At 35.7% G+C, this 24,088-nt stretch overlaps 2 protein-coding genes across 2 annotated transcripts in view; both read right to left on the bottom strand.

The window, feature by feature from the left end:
• Positions 1-141: 141 nt before the first annotated feature.
• LOC134678596 (ATP-binding cassette sub-family C member 4-like) lies at positions 142-16,629 on the bottom strand. Its single transcript, XM_063537223.1, has 25 exons — positions 16,403-16,629; positions 14,399-14,530; positions 13,360-13,564; positions 11,648-11,873; positions 11,248-11,345; positions 10,470-10,667; positions 10,249-10,375; positions 9,753-9,899; positions 9,206-9,372; positions 8,923-9,087; positions 8,160-8,297; positions 7,847-8,014; positions 7,511-7,621; positions 6,835-7,076; positions 5,321-5,373; positions 5,019-5,228; positions 4,160-4,390; positions 3,963-4,069; positions 3,747-3,870; positions 3,149-3,322; positions 2,620-2,747; positions 2,153-2,275; positions 1,653-1,775; positions 1,089-1,249; positions 142-472 (listed from the first exon to the last, which is right to left on the bottom strand). Exons 1-25 carry the CDS (start codon positions 16,594-16,596, stop codon positions 205-207), a joined length of 4,020 nt encoding a protein of 1,339 aa, XP_063393293.1. The 5' UTR covers positions 16,597-16,629; the 3' UTR covers positions 142-204.
• Positions 16,630-18,794: 2,165 nt separating this feature from the next.
• The window catches only part of LOC134678116 (uncharacterized), a 32,491-nt gene continuing 27,197 nt past the window's right edge, over positions 18,795-24,088 (bottom strand). Inside the window, exons 12-14 of the mRNA XM_063536566.1 lie at positions 21,656-21,807; positions 21,465-21,517; positions 18,795-20,750 (exon numbers count right to left, since the gene is read on the bottom strand). Coding sequence (XP_063392636.1) covers positions 18,813-20,750; positions 21,465-21,517; positions 21,656-21,807 — 2,143 coding nt within the window. The 3' untranslated portion in view covers positions 18,795-18,812. The remainder of the gene's footprint in view (positions 20,751-21,464; positions 21,518-21,655; positions 21,808-24,088) is intronic.

Below are 24,088 nucleotides of genomic sequence, written 5' to 3'. Positions count from 1 at the left end.
GAGTTCTCTATACAATTAGAGCAATAATAAAAATAGTCCGTGTAAGCTAACTTTGTACCGAACAGGGTAAGGAACTATAATTATAAACGTCACATTTTCATGACAATCTCAAATTAGTGATGATATTAGGCACCACAGTTTGTCATTGCAAATACCATATAGAATTAGCTTGTTCCAACTCTATCTACCTAGTATACATTCGCTTTAAGCAGGGGGATGATCACTGTCATATTTAGCCTTGGCCATGTCGTTAAGAGCCCTGCCCATTTCGCCCGTCTCCTTGACCATGAAGTTGAGGAGGCTGCTGGGATTCTTGAGCAGGATGTAGGGGTAGTCGTACTCGGCCACGCGGCCCTTGTCCATCACGAGCACGCGGTCGGAGTCCATCACGGTGTTGAGACGGTGCGCGATCGTGATCACCGTGCATGCCGAGAACACGCGTCGGATGGTCGACTGGATCAGTGCGTCCGTTCTAAAAAAATTTAAATACAATACAGTGATGAAACACCGTTATCAATGTTGCAGTTAATTGGAAATATGGGTTAGAGTTTGTATACGAAATATAAATTCCGCCTTTAGTGGATACGTAACTTCGCCATAAGTAAGCTGTAACTCGTATTATGGACGTTTAGTACATCTACAACTATTACATTTAATAAGTATAATTTACATAATAATACAAAAGATTAAGTAGGTGAAGCTGGGAGCAGGTGGCGAAGCAAGGTATTGGAATTTTTTTTTACTTTAAATTGCTTTTTACGCACATATCTATTTATTGGGTATTGATAGATATTTGTCTCTTGGTAAAATAAATATTTTAATTAATATATCTTTGGGCCAAGAAGGGCACCAGTTAGGGTTCAGGCAAGGAATAAGACCGACTTGCTGCCGACACCAGCTCACTGAGTAGCTACGTCCCTCCTATTATATTATATTTTATTTAGATGGTGGTAAATCTTTGATACCTAACAGAGAATCAGAGATATCACAGTTTAAAAATACATTTGTGAAACAGTTCCCTACTGCTTGATTAAAAAACCACATTGCTGATCATAAAATCGAAACACGGACGGCAAATGATGACTCACTGAGGGTCGACGTTGGCGGTGGCCTCGTCCATCACCAGCACCTTGTTAGAGCGCAGCACGGCGCGCGCCAGACACAGCAGCTGCCGCTGTCCCACAGAGAAATTGCCGCCGCCTTCTGCGACCTTGTAGCTCAACGACGGTATAGCATCTTTCATCTCTACCTGTGAACCACATATGTCGAGTAAGAAGCTTGAAGCAATATTTAACTGAAAATCAATTAAACTTACGGAACACTTTCATCAAATGACATGAGTTCTGTAATGAATCACAATAAAGTCTTAAGATACTAGATGCAGCCTCCCATATGCAATGACTACTAAATCATGTGTAGTTAGTGTATCGCAAATTAAAATTACTTAAAAAAAATGTTAAACCCTACCAAGGGTTCAAGTTACCTGGATACCCCTTACATAATTAAGTTGCACGACGGCATCCAAATACATCCATTACGACATTTCCAATATATGACTATATTGCTGCATAAGAATAATGCCAAATACGTGGTATCAGTTGCCATTCGAATATTTGCGTGATCTGAATGGGAAACTAAACATTAGTGCCTACCTGCTCCAAGGCTCTCCAAATATCGTCGTCACTGTAGGTATCGAAGGGGTCCAAGTTGTAACGCAATGTAGCGGAAAAAAGTATGGGGTCTTGAGGGATAATGGATATTTTCGATCTCAAGGCCTGGAAATTAAACGATGACATAAGTTTATTTTGCTGTCGTCTAGTTTGTATGAAATAATAAAGTTATAGGGCTTTTAGGACATTGGTCGAATAATACTTAGGTACTTCATACCAAGTACGGCTATCACCATTTGCCCCATTAATTTATTGATTTGATTAGGTACCATGCAGTTGCAGGTACTTACGTACATTTTAGAGACGGGTAACAAATTGTAACGTAGCAGTGGCGGCGCGTCCATAAAAGCCGATTCCCACCGGCTTCCCTGTTTTTCGACGTTTGAGCAGAGTTGTAAAGGGAATATGTAAGCCAAATTAGCCCCGGCTTGCCTAAGGATATGTTTGACGCACCGCCACTGTAACGTAGTAAATTTTTTTACCTGTTTAGACAAGTCTTTGATGTTTACTCCATCAATTTTGATGTTCCCTTCGATCTTATAAAGTTGAAATAGAGCTGAAATCAACGAAGATTTTCCTGCCCCAGTTCGGCCTACGACTCCCACCTAAAAATTGACAATAGTACTTAAAAAATGTCAAATCTTCCTTAGTTGAATTAATTTAAGTGTTACTGCCCGATTTGATCTATAAGACACGTCAATTAATAGACTTAGAAACGATATGGATTAGATGTGTCAGTATCAAAAGTGATATTTTCGTTTGAAAAAACGGCACATTTAAAACTGACATATCTAATCCATATCGTTTCTAGATCTCTTAATTGACGTATCTTAAAGTATGAATCGGGCCGGATTCATTTTTTTTACATTAAATATTTTCATTTTCAGCAATTAGGCAAACCGGCCTGATACTTAATAATTTATAATTGTTACCTCAATTTTATATTTACCTTCCAGCCACTATTAATTTGGAAGCTCAAATCATTCAAAACTGGCGGATCTTCAGGTCCATATTTCATGAAGACGTTTTCGAATCGCACCTCCCCCTCAGACGGCCAAGTCGGTGGCGCCTGTATTTCTGAATGGACAATAAATATATTAGTGTGTTTGAATTAAAACACATACCTATATTTACGCTAATAAATATAAAATTATGAAAAAAGAAACCGAATGAGTATTAACTACCTACTTACTAAGAATCGTCACCCTAACTAATACAGGTGGGTCGATCAACTATTTCTTGTTGTTATTCTGTCCCATCAGCCAGGAATCGTAGCATAGTTTCTTAGAAGAGCTGCTGTATCATGTTCTACAAACGTGCTTGGTAGATGTCTCATTATGGAAAGGCCTTATAACTACCAAAAAATTCAAGTTTGGTTCTTTTACATACGAAATAACTAGTATTTTAAGAGCAACCCAGGAGACCGTAACTATGGCAACTAGTGACAAGAAAAAGTTGATTCACCCAGGTATACTTACTTCCTTCATACATGTTTTCTTCCTTTGGCAGCTCACTGTACTCAATCACTCTCTCGACCGACGTCATTTGCGCCAAAAAGTCGGCAGTGAACCGGGCGGCCATTTGTAACATCACTGTGAGTATCATGGATTGACTGACAGCAAGACCCACGCTACCCACCGGGATTAATTCACCTGAAAATATTAAACATACTCGTTAAGTTTCACACTTGATAACTAAAACTGTTTTTTACATCACCAATTCGAAAAAGGGTTTTTTCTTCCCTGCTAGGAGGGATCATAGTGGCACTTTTCTCCCCTGCTAGAAGTGATTAAAGTAACACTATTCTGTTCTAGCACACTATTTTTACATTTTTTTGCACATTATTTTTTTAGCTTAAAAAATCTGTTTAAGCATTATAATTCTCTCATAGGAGATGTGAAAAGCAGTATGTGTCACACGGTATCAAAATTATTTCGTCCTGGGCTCCGTACGTTCGGGATTCTATTGTAGAATCCATCGCTTCATTCAGGATTCAATGTACGCCCTTGAAGAAAATATATCATTTTGATCAATTGTAACACAAACTACTATTTTGTTGAGTTATCTAAAACTTACCAAAATCAACAACGAGGAAAACGGCAATAATAGTGCCCAGGTACGCGAGACAAAGATAATCTAAATATAATCCAAATGCACTTTGAGCTCCCAAGAATGTATAAAAAGCACTTGAATGTAGATCCTAAAAAGAAATATATATTATACATAACAAGTGTCATCGTATTAAGAAAACGCTAATATATGTACAAAATATAGGCATATAAATTTACAAACCTGTGCAGCATCAAATAATTGGTTTAACCTATTTTCAGAACCCGAGCTCCTAATTGTGGACAAGCCCGATATTGTAGACGTAATCATACCGAAAACGGGACTCTTTGCTGTAACATAAAGTATTATTAGTATATGAAGCGAATATCCTTAAAATTAACCTAATTTATTTATATACTTGTGTCTTTTTTAAATCTTACTTGTGCTCTCCAATCTCTTCACAGCTTGTGCTGCATTCAAGTACCATTTCAGGAGAACGATAAAAATGATAACTAAAACGAAGGTCGGTATGATCGTCCACCATAGGGCCAACGCGTTCAGCACTAGGATGCTTATCATGGAGAGGTACATTTGGATGGTTTCCAGCATCGATCGCGGCAAGATTTCGTCCAACGCACCCATGTCTTTTGAGAATCTATTCAAAACTCGACCTGCCAATTAAACATTACTTCTCGATTATACTTGCAGTATGCATAAACACTTGTTGATAAATGGTAAAAAGTAGTTAGTTACTTATGCAATTATATATTTCACTCTATATAAAGGATTTTTAAGTGGCTACCGCAATTTTTTATACATATATTGAATTTATACACATTTTTTTAAAGCCACATTTGCATGAGAAATCTACACAGAGATTTTACTATATTTGCATGGGCAGACTCCAACCAAAACCTTAAAAAGTAGAAGTTTACTCGATAGAAAAAATCACGAATACATGATTTATTTTAATAGTATAATTTTAGTATCAACTATCTAATGATATAGAAAAGGGATCTGCCGAGTAATATTTATAACGGATATATAATTTTCAGAGTAGGTAATTAAAATAAGAGGTACTTTACAACCCGCGCAACCGCGATATGGTCCATCACAAATTTCAAGCTATTGTTCCCTTTAAATTTCCTGGCTTCTTAAATATTTACTATACTTAAAAGGCTTCTACAAATGGTACAACAAATGGAATGCTATTTAAGATAATTCCTAGCAAGCAAGAGTATAGGCTAGTAAAAGTAGTCTGACACATTTTGATGAATATTACAAACATAAATAACTCACCCGATAAGTTTGTGTCAAAGAACCTCATCAAGGCATTGATAAGATTTTTAAATATAAGATTATGAATATTTTTTGAGGCTCGGACTGTCATTACAACAAAGGCGTAGATTCGAGTGTGCAGGATCACGATGATACCCAAAATTAAGCAGCCATAAATGAGTAAATATTGCCAAGTTTGCAAGTTTCCAATTTCAGTATTCCAACCGGGATCTGAAATTGTACATCACGTAAATGTAAAAAGAAATTATTGTCTGATACAAGATTATAATATGTGTCAAAGTGTGCATTATTAAGTTACTTACCGGGTTCCTCCCCAGCTGGCAAAGACTGTTCGTATGCGTCGACACTATTTGTCCTGCAAATTGCGTATTTTTTATGAGATACGGGTAATTCTTATTCATTATTCATATATTTTTTTGGCTTGTAAGATAAGCATTATGTTTTTAATAATAACAATAACAATTTACAAAATAATATAGCAATTAGGTAAGTAAAACTTATCCTCGTTCTACACCTACAACCTACAACTAGAAAAAAAGGTATATACCTACATACGTTTTACACGCTATCTTTGACTTTGAACAACAAATTAGTAACTCCATTTCAATGCAAGTATCACTGTAACGTGGTTGGTTTAAATATAAATTGTAGCTTTTGAATTGTAGTTTAATTAAGATCAAAACTAATTTTCTGGCCGTCTGTCTGGCCGTCTGTCCGGCCGTCGATTGTCCGTATGTCACGGAATTTTGAATGTAGGTGTATTATGTAAGCCGCTAGGTACTTAGTTATAAAGTAAAAAATATAAAAAATATTTTTTTTGGGGCACTTCATTTATGTAACTAAAAGTGATAAAAAAATCCGTAAAAGTAAACGTGTGGCCCATCAATCGACAGGTAAAAATAACATTAAGGTTGATAAGAACGTTTCTTGATGGAGTTAATACTTTTGGAAATAATTGAAATCGCTAAGATAATTGAAGTGTCCCTCCTCTAACTTTTCAAGGCAGGCATCCAAAAATATCAAGTTATTACGAACTAAATAAGTAAGTCTAATCCTATTTAAAGCCTAACAAGTTCCTTTTTAGCCCTCGCCACGTTGCGGATTTTCGATGGAACTAATTTATTTTAATGGCAATTATTTTGTTTGACATCCGACATTGAAAGTCATTGAATGTCACCGATGTAAACAAATCGAAAATGATTGTAAATATTTCAGGATAATAATAGATTTTGCAATCAAAATGCCCAAAAAAATTCACACCGATGCTAAACAAATAATTTTAAATACATTAAAATACTTGCGACAGAAAAAGGATACGGGATTCAGTAGCATTCCATTAAACAATGTTGTGAAATTATTTGTTGACATGACGGGTACTGATTTTCATAGTGAGTTTGTAATAAACTGGTTAGTTTTGTACTAAATATGAATATTAATTATTAAATTATTATTTTTCTCATTTAAGGCGTCTTTAGTGCTATAATCAAAAATATTTATTATAAGAATGAGCCATTACCACCACGAGTGACTGAATCTGGTAAATATATATACGGAGGTCGAATATTTAGAATCAAATTATGGCGGATAGGTAAATTATTCATACTTAATTTTCAACTAAACATGCTCTTTCGATTGGGTTTCGATTGGGAAACATACTTCTACAACTCACATGTACATAATTGTATACCTCACTCGCTCTTGCACGATGCCAATACACACTGTCCCGACTATTCATGACGTACACGTATTGTTGCTATATGTAAGCTGTTTGTAGCGACATTATATCAGGGCTAAAAAAGAACTTGTCAGGCTATACCATTGACTGAGCCAGAAGTCCGTGGCAGTAGCAGCCGCCTGGGTAGCCATGACCACCACCAACGTGGTGGCTACGAGGCACCACGACTGCACTGAGGATAGGTAGGTCCAGAGCACCTTCCACTTCAGGTTGCCCTTGGCCCTTTCTTCAGCTTCTTGGATTTGCTCCTTTTCTATTTCACTACTTTCGCTTTTGATTGATACTCTTGAGATACCTCGTTTCATCGATGGTCTCGCTTCGAGCTACAGATAACGAAATAATATTAAATAACTAGCCATGTCCTTTTGCATGGGAGGGTGAAATTAGGCCCAGCTTGCTATTTGTATTGAATAAATTTAATACCAGTTCAAGAAAGAGTCCATTTAGGAGAAATTATTTGCTATAAAAACTGACAAGTTTAATATTTTCACATACCTACATATAATTAATGTCTTTAAAAAGTGAGTGAGTTATAAGTAAGTATAATAAATTTATAGTGGACTCGTAAAGGAAAGTGATGAGTGATGTCTTAATTTACAATCATAAACTAGGTAATTTGTGCTACAAAAGCGCAACGCTATTTACCTAAGTATGAGTACAGACCTGAAGTGCGAATTTCGAGTCGCATACAAGTGAAAGATTATATAATAGAATCACGACCGTAGGGAACGAACGGCGACCAACTAGGTTAAATTACCTTAGTAGCTCCGGGTTCAGCGACGTTCTCGTCGGGGCTTGACAGGAGTAACGCAAATTCTTTCCCAGATTTGGCGAGTTCTTCGTAATTACCCACATTTTCAATAGCACCCTAAAATTATAAAATATATATTACTTAATATTCTAGGTAGGTATTTTATTACTTAAATTAACTTTCAATCAGTAATAAATCTGGTAATCATTTTGCTTTTAATACTATCCGCAGGAAAATGGGAAAAGTTGTCGGGCGTATAAAATAGATAAGTACCTACTCCGTGCGTCCTATTTGCGTTTTGTTTTGCAAGTTATGATACTGAAGAGAGATACGAATACTTACTTCATTCAATACTACTATAGTGTCCGCTGACTTGAGGAAGTGAATTTGATGGGTAACCAGAATGACAGTTTTACCGTGCAGGTAACCTTTAATACAATCTTCAAACAGAATCCTGCCGACATTGGCATCCACAGCAGACAGAGGGTCATCCAATAAGTAAATATCCGCCTAAAAGAAGGAAACCATAAAGTTGACAGCGAAATAAAAATAAATAAATAATAAATAAGTATATAAAAATTAGGTATATCCAAGCATGTTTAAATACTAGTTAGTATTCACTGTTCCATAGGTATGAATAATAGCATTTTTTTACCTCACGATAGACTGCTCTTGCTAAATTAATGCGGGCTTTCTGTCCTCCCGACAGAGACACTCCGCGTTCTCCTACGAGAGTAAGGTCACCGTATGGAAATTGTTTGAAATCTGGCAACAGGCAGCACACCCGACAGACCTAGAACAAACCGAAAAAAATACATTAACTATATTCGTACGCGTGCTAGTAAGTTGTTATAATCATTCTATATGAGCATAGATCCGACAATTTATCAATGATCAAATTTGTCAGGCCGCATACGAGGTGTTTATTTACCCAAGAAAAGGACAACACTGAAAGTCAGTTAAATTGACGCTAGATGAAGTGCTTTATACAAACGCTCGGATCCTTAAAATAGCTCTTTCGATGTTGCAAAAGAGCAAAAAACTAATTTTATCTTCACCTATTATATACTACCCCCACTCATATATTGTATGAGAACGTGAAATTCGGCCACAAGTCAAACAAACTTCGTTTCAATATGAAATGATCTGTCCAAGTCACGAAGTGCACTGTTACATCCCTAAATGCCATTTGAGATGAATAATCGAAACTTAAATGAACAAGATAGACTTCGTCACACATGCGCGTTTTCCGGGCGGGCGGGGCGTGAGCGCGGCGCGCTGCTTTTACATAAAAAAACGTTCGCGACGGAACCTTAATGTGAATGATAGGATAAATAAGGTTTAACGTTAATAATAATGATTAGTTACAGTCCTCATCAGTTATACACTTGATGGCCATAGAGTGTTGATAACAATACCTCTTTATATTTATTGGAGTCATAAGGCAGTCCAAACAAAATATTTTCTCGGACGGTTGCGGGGAACAACCAGGAATCCTGGCTGGCGTACGACAATCGTCCCTTCACATTGAGGTTGCCTTTGCTTATTGGCAACTCTCTGAGCAGCACTTGTAACAATGAAGACTGAAAAGCAAGAAAAATATTCATCATTATTATCACTAATTATATAATTTTTGAGATTTTTTCTTTGTAAGCTTCATCTTTTACTCAAGGTGTGCCATATGTATGTAATTATATTTACTTTTCCGGAGCCAACAGGGCCTATCATTGCACAAAGTTTGCCTTTGCGTATTCTTATCGACAAATTGGTAAGAGTGGTCTCGTCGCCGTTCGGCGACCAGGAGGCGGTCACTCCCGCCAACTCTAAAGCGTAGTCGACGGCTACCGATGGACGTCTTATAGGAGTTTCTGGAATAACACAAAGCATAATTATTATTATTGGAAGTTTCTTTAATTTGTTTAGGAGTGTAGCATTAAAGTAATACAAATAAGGTAAAAACATATTTTTTTTTAGTTAAGCCCAACCGAAGGAGACTTGAAGGAACTGTCATAGGGACCATCGTTCGATACGAGATGTAGAAGACGAGGTGAGTACTAATGAAGAGATTCGGGGAAACTGAGTGATTATAAATTGGGATAATATCCGTTCGATTGCATTACAGCAATATTGCACCAATTTTATGATAAGTTACTACCATTTACCAACAAATAGTTTTGACGTCACATAGAGTTTAGGTACCACAGTCGTAGGTATTTGGTCGAAGAAATTAGGTAAATTAAAAAAATACCCGGTTCTTGTCCTGTGAATTCATCGTTGTGGGTATATTTCTTGGGGACAATAGAATTTGGCTCTTGTTTTATAGGATTAGAGTCAAATGAGACTGGTCTTATAGTATTGTTTCCTCCTGGTATGGTCTTAATATCCTCTCTTTCATCTGAAACATAATAAAAGGAGAGTAAATATAAAGGCACTTAAACCAATAACAATTATAATGCGTCGCGACCATAGTTGACGAAGTTAAGCTTACCAATATATATAAATAAAATATATGTCCAAATTTTAAAAGTCCTCTAGGTTTCTATATGTCTTCTATATGTACCAACCCCGAAATCGCGCCAAAATAATCTGGCTATTTTATTTATACATTATGACTGGTCCATTTTCGATGGGAGGGTAATTTATTATAGTAAAAGTTTCTCTGTATAATCCCAAAACCACCCCGGCAACAGGAATGAACTAAATTTTTAGCCATCCTGTATAAATGTAATAAATAACATACTGACCCATTACCAAAATTTCTTGAATACGGTCTAAGGAAACAAATAGTTCGGACAGGTTGGCAATAGCAAACGGCAGAATAAGAGTCAAATTCATCTGGATAATCGCAAAATATTGTTGAATAGGATAAATCTGCAACGAAAACACTGTGTTAGATGAATCTTTGTCTCACTGGCAGACACGTTTTTAGTTAAGTGTATTATACGACGATAATATTATTACATACCGTGGTTGCAGTGATCATTGACCCAGATAAAATGAGGGTCAAAGCTGTTAAGAACAAAATTGTCCTTTCAGTGAATAGCATGAATCCAAGGAATATGCTACGAATAATCATGGCATTCTTTACTGAAGCTATTTCATGCGATCGGGCCATTTTCACTACTGCTTGGAACGGAATTTCCCAAGCATACATCTTTATAACCTGCAAATTACAGTTCAAAAGTATAAAATTACGTCCTGATAGAAATTATTCTTGATGTCAATTTAAGTACAGGGAGGCGATTTTTGAATTTCGATCGCTCGATTTCGTCACTCGAAAATCGGTGGAAAACGGCGAAATGCTAATTTTTGAAATACGAACGATCGAAATTTTGAATCTAGTGGTATTGACCACTCGATTGCAATTCTATTAGTAGAATTTAAACGCCTAGTAGTGGAGATTGATTTAACGAAATACACGAAATAGAGAGGTCGAATTTCAAAAATTGGCCCCCAGAAAAAACAGAAAATGTGAAATATAAAGTTAAATAAGCACAAAGTTCTGTAAGAAGTTATATGTATTTTTGATACAGTCTGTTGTTGTGACTTTACCTAATATCGTCAAAATATCTGGATGTACATATTTCTCTGTAAAGTCCTTTTGGCAAACTTTCGAACAACATCATCAGATCATCGACAATAATCGACATTATACAGAGTGCAATTCTTCCATCGTCCCGCGACTGACAGAAATGAATGTATCTTAAGATACTTAGCAAATTATATAATAAAATGTAGCAAACCTGAATCCCGCTTATGATTTCACTCATGAGTTTTATTCTCTTGTCGGTTCTGACAGCAGTTTTACGTCTTACAACAGCAGTTAGTTTTGTAAGAACGGCTGAAAATGATCAATTAAATTTTAATTTTACCAGGTTACAATGAATACCATTAACAATATGATCGGTAGGTACATCAGCTTCAGTCCAGTTATAGAAACTTCGAAACTGTAGAGATCATAAATATAAAACCACGATCTCGGTTCTATTACAAATTACCTCTTGATAAATTTAATGGGACAAAGTTATAAATAATAACAAACAAATACAATAAGTATTATGGGACATTCTTACACTAATTGACTAAGCCCCACAGTATCTTATCTACTTATCTAAATCAAAGTATATATCTAAAAATGTCAACCTTGCAAGGGTATGATAATGAGCACTACGCCAAACAGGCCGACGAATGGCGCCCATCCGGCGGCGATGTAGAGCAGGTACAGGACCACGGCCGCCTGCACCGGGATCACCCACAGCTGGTGCAGGAACATGAGCGCGTAGTCGAAGCGCGCCACGTCGTTGGACATCAGGTTCACCAGCTTGCCCGCCGCCACCTCGCCAACCGACACCTGGCTCATGCGCAGCAACTATAAATGGAAATCAATTTGACCACTTGCATAGGTAGATGGGTGAATCAACTTTTTCTTGTCACTAGTTGCCATGGTTATGGTCTGCTGGGTCACTCGTAAAATAAGTATGTAGTAGTTATTTCATATTTAAATGAACCAAACTTGGCCTTTCCATAATGGGTCATCTACTAAGCAAGTTTGTAGAATATGGTACAGACAGCTCTTCTAAGAAACTACACTACTATTGTCTCCTGGCTAATGGGACAGAATAACAATAAGAAACAGTTGATCGACCCAGATAACAAAGTGAAGTGGTATCAATATAAACGTGATATTTTCATAGAAATTTGACATTAATGATTTGCCGTTACATTACATTGCCGGACTGCAATGTGTCATAAGACCGGACTATTTTTCGGCGAGTTGGAAGAACGTCACAAAAAAATATATTACTCATTTCTCACTAACTTTTAGCTTCCAATGTTTATTGCAAATGATAAAAAAAGAACAACAATTTTATTTAATTCACTTAATGCTCCTTAATAACTCAAAGTCGATTTTTTTTTTTTCAAGACACCTTATTGAATCACCCTCTTAGACTAAGTTCGGCTAATTGTTAATTTAAAAGGAGAATAAGTTACATACGTTGAAATAATCCGGATTTTAACTTTTATGTACTTTTTTTAAACGTTCGGAACTAACAAGACTTGTAGTTACCGCTCATATTTCAATGTGGCAAGAGGGGCGGGATGAAATGGCGTCACACATTGTATCGTTAGCGATGTATTACAAGTAGTATTTTGGAAGCAATTGCGATATACGATCTTACCATCCATCCGATCTTACCCGGGTATACCTTATTTGATCTTGGTATAAAGACTTGGTTATCTCTCAATTCATAACATTCAGAATTAAGTAAAACTGACAGCAGTTTCAATAATAGGTTGTGTTTCAAGCATTTTTTTTAGTACGTGCTAATACTAGTTACAATCAAGTATAAAAATATAGGTGTATAGGTATAATAAGTATCTACTCATCATACTCAAAAATATGTCCCATAGCTACTAAGAACAATGGGACATATTTTTGAGCAAGTTGTATGCCCCATATTTTTCGACTTGACTGTACATACTTGAATCACGTAAATAAAAACAACAAAAATTCACAATAGGTTAAAATATAGTTTATTTATAGCATACGGGCAATGTTAGCTTACTAAGCTTACTCCATCATCTCATTCATTCTTCGAACTGCAACGAATAATTTATTATTAATGTCCATGATAATATTGATACCTAATCAATAAGCAACTACTCGTATGCTATAAGTAATTCGTCGGCCTAAGTCGCAAACCTCGTAACTCCTCCGGGGGAGTTACGAGGTTTGCGACTTTAAGTATTATTGTCCAAGGTAGCAATTACTAATTTCCTTGAAATGGAGTTACGGGGTTTGCGACTTAGGCCGACAGTATAAAATTATGTCAAAATCTTATTGTTTATAGGACCTTTCTGTACAGGAGAGATGTAGCTGCCACTTTGACTCTTAAACTGAATCTATTAACAAATAAAGTGTTGTGATGATGACACATCATGGCGACGAAATTGAGTCCCAACATGCCCAGGGCGTAGTAGCCAGCCTCCAATCGAGTGATGGTGGAATCCGCAGACCAGTATGACAGAAGCTCAGTAAAAAGTAGTGGCTGCATCATCCTGAAAATTATTTAGGCAAAAGTTACTCGTAATTCAGGAAAGCATTTTCGCAAAAGGTGGGTTAAAGAGGTCAATACACACTAACGCCGTTTCTCCAAATTATTATTGTAGACTCTCGGAGACACTTGCTCGGTACTGACCTTGATTGATTTGATAAATTATCAAATCAATATTAAATGGCATGACTCACCATTAGAAGGTGTATCTACAATTTGTAAGGTCATTGATAAATAGACGTATTCCACTCTTATCGCTGAAGAGATTGATAAATGATATGGGTAATTTAATGTAACTGTTATAATTGTGTTTTTAGTACGACAATAGTCCGAAATAATACGAAAACCACTCGGTAATAATCAAAATACACGTACCATTTGCAACGTATTCAGTCAGAATTGAAATTAAAGTAATTCGCCAGTAACCGGCCACTGTTAGTACTAAATGAATTCTATTCACCTATAAACAAAATTGTATTTATTATAAGGTTTCAATAACTGCCCAGTCTTTAATAACTAGCCGCCTTATCCCTTTAACCATTTGACATTCCATTCCAGTCATTCGATTTTGAACCGTACTTCTTATAGTAGAGATGCGTTTTTGTTTTAAGTATGATGACAAGTATGTTGCCGCTATGAATGGACTAAAGGGTTATACTAAAGTACCTACTAGGTGAATATAATTCATTCGTAGTTTAGGGCGGCCAGTTACTGGCAAATTACTTACGTTTTATATAATGCATAAAATCTAATAGAAAACCAATTGGATGAAATAGTAGAGCATCATCGAAATATATCGACACTGGCTTAAGCAAGGAATGATTAGCGATGATGTTACCTGGCTGCAGCGTTGATAGAGAGGTATAGGGCTCCTGGCATGTATTGGAGCCAGTACGCACGCCGTAATGCACTCCATAACGATGGTTTTCGGTTTTCTCTATTAGCTCTCTCGTACTCTTGCATCCAATAACTAAAAATAACATTGTCCACAGATATATCAACACTTCAGACAGGCGCCTGATACAAAAATAGGTATGGAATAATATGTATACATACAACGTGTCCCAAATTTCAACGATAAGCTGGCACCAGAAGAACGACCTGCTCAGTGCTCATGACTACTGGAGGTGACAAAAACTTAAAAAAAAAAATTGTAGACAAGGTCGTTAAAAATACCACTATCGATTTTAATTTTATTTTTTGTAATTCCATAGTATACATATTGAGATACTTTTTTTTTACTTTTTTCCTCGAGTAGTCATGAGCAGGTCCATCTTCTGGTGCCAGCTTATCGTTGAATTTTGGGACATGTGGTATACTTATAAATATGAAAAACGCAACTCAAGTTGGGTATTTGTTAAATCATTTTTTTAAACAATAGGTAAGCTACCTAATTATCCGTGGTGACGGTTACGGCACAGGCACCAATAACTTTTCGGGTTGTTCAGCCTATTACTAATCTATTTTATTTATCCAATATTATTAGAAATAGGTTTTATTGCGCACGTATTTTTGTATTTGTATGTTCATACAACCTTCGTCTGAAGTCTTTTTAAGTACCTATGCGGAGTTCTTCAAACATTTAACCTATTTATCATAATTTTCATTCAAATATCTACTTAATTGTCTTATTAGTCTGTTCGAGATCCTGAAAACGGTGAAAAGTAAAGATAAAGCTCCTAAAATACGTGTGATACCTCATTAAATTCGTCATAATGTCTAGAAAAATATATTTGAAGCATGTATTAGCACACAAGAAATATCAAAAGTTATTAGCAAAAAAGAGAAAAAAGTTAATATTTTTATTTCCCCAATATCTCAAAAAGTATTCATATTTAAGAAACAAAAATTCATATTACTTCCGAATACATTCACTTTAGCAAAAAATGTTTATTCATGACCCCTATTCGTTTTAAAAGACCTATCCAACGACACCCCACGCCATAGGGTTGAACCGGGAAAAAAACGTGTAGAAGGTAGGTAACTACCGTAAAAAAAAAATATTCTACGACTTAGTCTGATTTTTTGATTTATATGTCTACTTATGGCAAATTGTAGCTTTCTAGAAGTAAGGACAGACAGAGAGACGGACATGGGTTCTTAGTTAACTATGGAACCCTAAAAACGAAAATCATGCATTACAGTTGACAAAGTCTATTAAATTCCTTATGCTCATGCGATTTTATTCAATGTGTACACAACTACATGCAAGAAGGGCTTTAGTAAATTTTTTTAACAATACGAAATATACGAATATATGCCACAATGATGAAACCTTACTGTGGCTCTCTGGCTCTGTTCTTTCAACAAAAACTCGTGTTTGACGCTGCGCAGAGGAGGTATATAGACAAGATTCGCCAAGCAATGTAACAGGGGGAGCTGGCCATGTGACAATTAAGTGTGTATAAAAAACGTCAATGAATGGAAATGAGTCACATGATCATTTATATAATATCTGTCATCTCGATACATTTTTACTCTTTGGTTGGCATTTGTCGATTAACGACGTCATCTTCGCTACTAGGGTTTGTATTTCATTACTTTTTAAGGTGCCTTTAACAACTAGAGCAATAAAATAGAGAAAAAAAATTAAGAGCAGAATTAAAACTGCAACATGCTTAATTTAACATTACAGTTACACAATATTAGTAGTAACATTACGATACAAGTGCGAAAAGTTGGAAACTCGCAACGAGTGGCGAGAAATGTCTCCTTGCTTCGGTCGTGTTTTAATCGACGAGTTAAACTAATCAACTATTCACACGTGTATCGTACACGTACAACATTTTACAGTACATACTTATATAATATAGAATATACAATTCGCAAAAGAACTCATTACCTTTCCAATATTTGGCCCTGTCGAATTGAATCGTATTGTTTTCCAGGTATGATAAGATCTTCTTCTTCGACATCCCTTCTATTTCCTTTCACGAGTACAGGACAAACCCAGCATATAAATAAACGCGATAATATGTTAGGATCACTTCTTTTCTTTTCTGCTCCATCTTTAGGGACTTTACTCAAGTTGTCCATGACTGTCCAGGTACATTAATAATTATAATTTAATTACACATTAACACTGTATTTGTTTACTTTTATTTTTTAAGTACATATATTTTACTTTCAACAGGACATACTGATTAAAAAGCTGATTCGAGTCTACTAATCTATTAAACGATATGAACCATATATCGTTTATTAATTAGATTTCTTATCGCCGTGACGCAATAATGGTTATCGGTCGTTGGATAGTATCTACTATTTCTACGCCCGCTGAAATTCAGAAATCCTGTCATCAATTCAGTTATTTTAACCCTTTACCAGACTAACGGATATATATTTTCCACATACGGCACTTCTAACATGTGTTCTATTTTCGGTCAGGAATTTATATTCGATTGTCATTTTTAAACTGTCAGCCTCCTGGTAAAGTATTACGAGTAACATGGTAAAAGGGCTCAACCTCGGAAAGAGACTAAAACTTATAACTTCATTATAAGTTAGGTATACAAAACCGGCTAATTAAGACACAAAAGTGTTTTTTCATCATACTCGCTCAGTAAATGTGGAATTACACGCAGGTTTAGCGGGAGTTATAGAAAAAGCGTTCTCCCTAGGGAGTTATGAAGTTATTAGTGCCATAATTAACAGTTTTTTGTCTTTATACTTAATATTTGTATCGCACTCGCTCAGTAAATGTGGAATTACACGCAGGTTTAGCGGGAGTTATAGAAAAAGCGTTCTCCCTAGGGAGTTATGAAGTTATTAGTGCCATAATTAACAGTTTTTTGTCTTTATACTTAATATTTGTATCGCAAGTGTGATGAAAAACATTGTGTGTAACTCGGGGCGTAATAATATTGCAAACTCGAGTCTATAAATCGCTCCGGCAAGCCGTCGCGATTTAACTTACTCTCGTTTGCAATATTTAACTTACGCCCCATGTTGCACAATGTACTATTAAATTAGTCACAATGCGTATTTCTTGCCCTGAAGGTCTACCGCAATAAAAACCGAAATTCGCAAATTGCGGGTATCTTTCTCTTTTACTCCGATAAATAATAACGCCTCCGAAATAAAAGCGGCGACCCCAGGTCATGCGCATATTTAATACAGCATATTTTGCTGGCTTTTCAAAGAGACAACGCCAGCAGGATGCTAGGCACATTTAATCGGGTACTTATCGACCTTAGTCATTAAATTTGTAAATTTCTATAATACTTAACTACCTAATTATTATTTTTTGGCGAGAACATGGGGATATCTAATTAATCAAATGGGTGAATGACTACCTAAATAAAAGATTTAAAATTCAATGGGCTTGGACGGGCCAAGGGTTTGCTAATTTAAGCTTTGCACCATTGTGTAAACCATTTAAAGCGGAACTGCCCTTGGGTCAAAGCAAAGAGTTCTTAATAATTGTAGAACAGTTGTAAAATCTAAGAAACAATTGAGATCGTGACTTTGACAGCCGAACTAAATGGCGCTATAGTTTTTAACAATTTATTGTACCTAAGCGAACTGTTTAAGGGCCCCCTCACTCTTGAGCGTAAGCTTGAGCGGGATGGATGTGGGTATTTGGAACCGCTGATATCATCTTTTTGAATTTAAATTTTCACCTTAATGTCAAGTTTGATCAATTTCGTATATGTCATGCTATTTCAGTCAACCTCTTGTACTGAGACTGATTGAAATAGCAAGACACGTTCGTACGTTTCCGTGAAAATGCGAAGGAAAATAATTATGCACAACATCTATACCATACCTCATGGGATGGGCATAATTTACACGCGTATTCGGGAAACGAGATAATCATAAGATCTAGAAACGATATAGAGATCAACTAGATTTACATTAGATATCGACTAGATGTGACTTGGATATCTAAGTCATAACTTGTCGAAGTCGTTCAAGAGGACCTCCAGAATCGCGGAAACGTCAAATTTGACATATCTATCTTGTCGAAATCGTTCAAGAGGACCTCCAGAATCGCGGAAACGTCAAATTTGATATATCTATCTTACAAATATCTTTAAATTATCCATATCGTAACTTGTTGATGTCTAGTAGAGATCTAATACATTTTCAGAATCGAGCCGTTACTGTTGTCAGAGTTGAGGCAAGTTGTGCATGGCTACTAGGTACAGGTTAAAGAGAAGTTGCGTTGTTAAATAATTAGACGGTCTGTATAGTTATTAGAATTTTACTTGTTACCAAATATATAACATATCTTTATTTAATAACAGATCTTAAGAATGAATTGGGCAGACGGATTTTAACGAATCACATGTACACTCAGCTTTAATCAGCTTATTTCCAATATTTTCCACAAGCATTTTGACGTGACATAAAGGAACCATTGCGCAATCACAATTTGTGGACAAGGGCTCCGACTTTTGCAATTCATTGTCAGCTATTAGTACAGTATCACTGTTGCTGCACATTGGAACATGTTTGAATAACTTATGTGTACTTCGTTTGAGGATGCCACGGTGTTTGGATTTAGGAGGCATGTAATTAAATTGAAGTGAGGATTCATCTTTTATAGTGTTAGCAGAATCATTATAATCATTAATTATTTCGAATCTTTGAGTAGATTGATTTAAGTAAATATGATCGCTGGTGTTTATCCCAGACTCGCATACTATTGTTTTGCTTTCATGCACCAATTCTGCTTTGTAATCATCGTTAACTACGTGTACCGTTTGTTTACATCGACCGAAATAAATATTTCCCTCAACATTGGATTCACGTTGATTTAGATTATTCGTTTTAATTTTTTCAATTTGGTCAACATCCTCTGAATGATCTTCTATGGAATTTACATTCTTCGGCATTTTATTCGGTTTGCTCTTTAGTATGTACGAAACATTCTCAACTACACTTTGTTTTTGTGTAAATGTTTTAAATATATCATGTGTTCTTAACCTCTGACTGTTTGACAGAACTGTTGACTTTGTGCAAACACAACCTAAGTCACGATCGCAGCAACAATTTATTGTACAACCAATATTTGCGAAAAATGGTTCATCAAAGTTGTTGTCTTCGTTAAAGACGTGGATCAGTTTTTTTGCATCCGGCAATTGGTCGTCGATTAGGTTATTTTTCTTGGAACTATTTTCATCAATGTTGTTACCTGATGACAATGCTAGAGGCAATACTGTGATGACTTTTTTTTTAAAAGGTGTAGGTTCTTTAGTAAGCCCATTATTTTGTATATCAGGATAGATATTTGACTTTTTCTCGGCTTTCTTGGTAGAACTATCGTTGTCTTGTTGGTTGGTGGTAGGTTTAACATCATCACTTTCACTAGTAATATAATTATCTGTAACAAGCTCAGTTTTCATTACGTCTAATGTTTGTACTCCAGAGTACTTACTAGATATTTTTAAAGCATTGCATGACTTGTTGTCAACTGAATGATGAAGCAAAACTTGTGCTGCTTTATTGTGCGACAACGAAACACCTTTATCATAACTAAGATATTTGGATTCCATCACTTGAGTCATTCGCATGTTATTTTTTTCAATAGAATTCGTTATTATCATATTATCGTGATTGTACAAATCATTAATACCACATTGAAGTTCATGCGTTATATGCGATTCCCGTTTACTGATGGTCTGTAATGTCCTATCATTACATTTGCATATATTTTTAAGTCGCTGTAAATCATTTTCAATTAAGCAACTTATTTGATTTAAAACACGCGTCACCAAATTTTCGTCCTGTCTATATTCGACCGAATTACAGATACATTTTACATCTTCTATTTTAGTTTTCAAATATTCATGTAATAAACTATATGCTCTGTTCCAGCTTCCACAGCTGGATTGGTCATTTCTACCACATTTACAGGTAGCTTTAGTCGCACTTTCCGTAATAAGTTTTTTAACCTTGACTATAGTATCACCCAAAATACTTTTTTCGTCCACTTTTGGTATGTAAGATGATCTACTGACTGAACGCCTCAATTCATCTAATTTACTTTTTAAATGTTCTTCCAACAATTGAAAAGCATTTACTTCCAAATCGTTTGTATTGTCTGCGTTGGTTATCGGACAACATACACAAGGTTCATCAGGACTTAAAACACATTCTTTCACATCATTGCTATTATTTTGAACTTCTACAGACTTGTCTTCATTCGAAATCTCATCCTTGGTCCGCGGATAGATACAGTCATTCTGAACATGTAACACACTCAGTGCTTTAATTCGATTATCCTCAAACGTATTTCTTCGATGATGTATTTTATACCTTTTTCGGTTCTTAGATTTTTTTGTATCCCTCTTCAATAATAGATTTCCTTTTGCATTGTCAAGTGTAATGCCTAACAACTGGGTGTTATTTTGGGAACGAATGTTATTTGTATTTTCGGCAGGAAATTTTGCAACATCGCCAATTTCTGTGGTGACATGTTGATTGTTTAATGTACTTAAATTATTGCTGTTTCTTTGTTCAACACCCAAAGTAGGACTATCGTTTTTAATCAAAGAATGTTTGAGCATTGCATTTGAAAGTGTAGCGCCCAAAAATTGAATACATTTTTCACTATCTTGGCACTGTACTGCAGAACATTCAACGATATTCTTTACAGGTAACTTTAATTCCGCATTATTATTTTTGTTGATAGACGTATCGATTCCATTGTAATTATCGAGGTTTATATTGTCTATTATTGGAAAGGAATTATCAATCGATTTCTTTTGTATATATAATTCAACAGGTTCGGATTGGACAGAAGGCATGATAGGTAATGGACGATTAGTGTTTGATTTGATCATTTTTACATTATCATCGCAATGGTACGAATCATCGTTTAAATTTATATCAATCAATAATTTAGACTGTTTTATCTGCATCTGGCTAGATATAATGGCTTTTGGACACTCATGTACTTCATTGTTACTGTCTTTTAGTGATTTAACATTCTTGTCGTGTTGATGTATTTCTGCAAAGTTTTCAAAAGTAATTTCACTCTTTTTATATTCAGTTTGATCTGTTTTGTAATCTATTTCTCGTAGAATATTTAAAATACTTGAATGAGTTATTTTAAACAAAGAATGTGTATTAACAATTTCACGGATACCACAATCTCGTGATCCAACTAAATTATCTTTCCATTTTGTTAAAACACTAATAATTTTGTCGATAGACGTAGTTGATGGTGTTTTGTTCAAGCAAGCGCATGTGTCCCGACACAAACAAATACTCTTGTCACTCTCCTGAAAACTATTCGCCCTAAAATCCAATATGGGTTTCAGCTGTCTTAAATTTGAAACACTATTATAAGTGCGACACAATTCCGATTTCATATTAGAGTTCTTATCAGGTTTATTAGAGGTAGATTGTTTTTGATTATCGCATAAGCACATATTTACTGCATATTGTTGGGGCTTTTTAATCAATTTGTTGGTAGCGTTTATGGCTAGTATATTTGGATTAGCTTTGTTCGTACATGATTTAAGTTTTTTCGCAGTCATATTTAGGACTCTTCGAGTTGTAGCAGGTTTACAAGCATTGCCTTTATTCGTCAATATCGGTTCAGGCTTTCTATTATTAACATATTTTCTTCCTATTTTGTCTGATGGATACACGTATTTTGGCTGAGTCATCACAGTCTTATTCGCGTCCTGAAAAAACACTATTGCAAGAAGTCAAAATATAACTTATAGAGTGTACCTACGGTATGGTCAAGTTATGTTCCACCGTGTCAATGAAGTGGTAGGTGTGGGATGGGAAGACAAACTAATTATTACGAGGACCATTCTAAAACTACCCCCAACCACACCCTGAAGCAATCCCCCCTTTTAGTATGAAAAATGTTTTATTATGTAGATGTCATTTCCGATATTTTTTGATTCCTTATTTAAAAATGACAATCGTATTTTTTCCACGTAATTCGCCAGTAAATGGCTACCGGTCAATAACTGGCCACTCTAAACTGAAAATGAATTCTTTTCACCTATAAAAAGAATTCGTTTTAGTATGAGGTTTCTATAGCTGGCCAGCCTTCAATAACTACCCACCGTATATATGTAGTAGGGTTAGTAAGGAACACAAATGTATGGAAGTGCATGCACTTTAGTCTCAGGCGATGCCGCTTGGAATGATTGTTCCTTAGGTCAAACAAAGTTGATCTGGCCCGGTAGCCAGGAGATCGTACCATGCAGACCCCCCAAAGAGGGGGGGGGGGGTGAAAGGGTCGGCTCCCAGGTCCAATCTATGCTATATTCCATCCTAGTCTTAGCAACTAGGGCAAGTTATATATCATTTACGTATAAATTAGAGACGAGGAATTCATTTTTCGAAATAATTATTATGCCTTTCCATACAAAAAAAATGATTTTCGTACAAAACATGAAAATGTTATGTAATTATTTGTGAGAATTTTGGATGTTACAATCACAGTGTGGCGATTTGCACTAGATAAAAAATTGGACGATGTAGCCCATGTATTCTTTATTTTGGAAAATATGACTTTAAAGTAGGCATTCATACATTTTTATGTAATAAAAAAATAAATTATAGCGCATGGCGGTAACGATTTCCATACAAATGGAACTATGCCCAAAATCTAAGATTAAAAATGTTTACTAAAACACTGTTTTTGAAATTTTAAAAGTTTATATATAGTGTTTTAATAATTTTTCCATGCGTTATTTTTGCCCTTTTTTGGTACAAATTTGTTGTTTATATTTTTCTTCCATACAAACTTTCTCCCCCCTATTTGCCCCCCTTAAGCGTTGATTTTATAAAATTTTATTTTATCTTAAACCTGTTGCATTTAATTGATGTTGAAAATTTCAGCTTTATATCTTCAGGGGTTTAGATTGTATGATGTCTGAAAGTAAGCAGAGTCACAGAATAAGTAATAGTATTATCAAACAGAACGGACACGCACCGCCCCGCCCCGACTCGGATTACCTCGCCCCGCGAGTGAGTTCTGACGGACTCCTGACATACTCTCAGTTCGGCTAGCAACGCCGCGGCGCGATGACGCAACGTTCAAAATGCCGATGTATTTTGCGATGTATGGTTGTTTTTGAAATTCACGAAATAAAGAACATTTATTTTTATTATACATATATTAAAAAGTAGCGTTTTGTAATGATTTATATTTAGTCCACGCTAATTGTGTATCGACAATTCGACATGACATTTTTGGTAATTTATTGCCGCACCATACTTTACGTAATATTTTACGGCCTTTACAGGTTACGGGTGAGTTCGCATATACGTTCAAATAATATTAGCTGTGACCTGTGAATAGAACAGTTTATTATAGCAAGGATCTAGGAGAAAATACCATCTTGTAAAGTATGTTTGTTTCTTTAATTTTAGGAATAAAAATGTTTGATATTTACGTTACGAGTACAACGATAACGCTCCGTGAACTCAAAAACATGTAAATAGTAGCCCTAAGCGACTTACTCACACAATGACGCGTGTACAGACGTGCCGTTCACACATATACACGCAAACGAATTTTGATGTATGGCGTGTCCGCCCTGTGGCAGAG

Source organism: Cydia fagiglandana, chromosome Z (assembly GCF_963556715.1).
Source record: "Cydia fagiglandana chromosome Z, ilCydFagi1.1, whole genome shotgun sequence".
Lineage (NCBI taxonomy): Eukaryota > Metazoa > Arthropoda > Insecta > Lepidoptera > Tortricidae > Cydia > Cydia fagiglandana.
The sequence above is the reverse complement of the archived record's forward strand: the minus strand, read 5'-3'. Positions and strand labels throughout refer to the sequence as shown.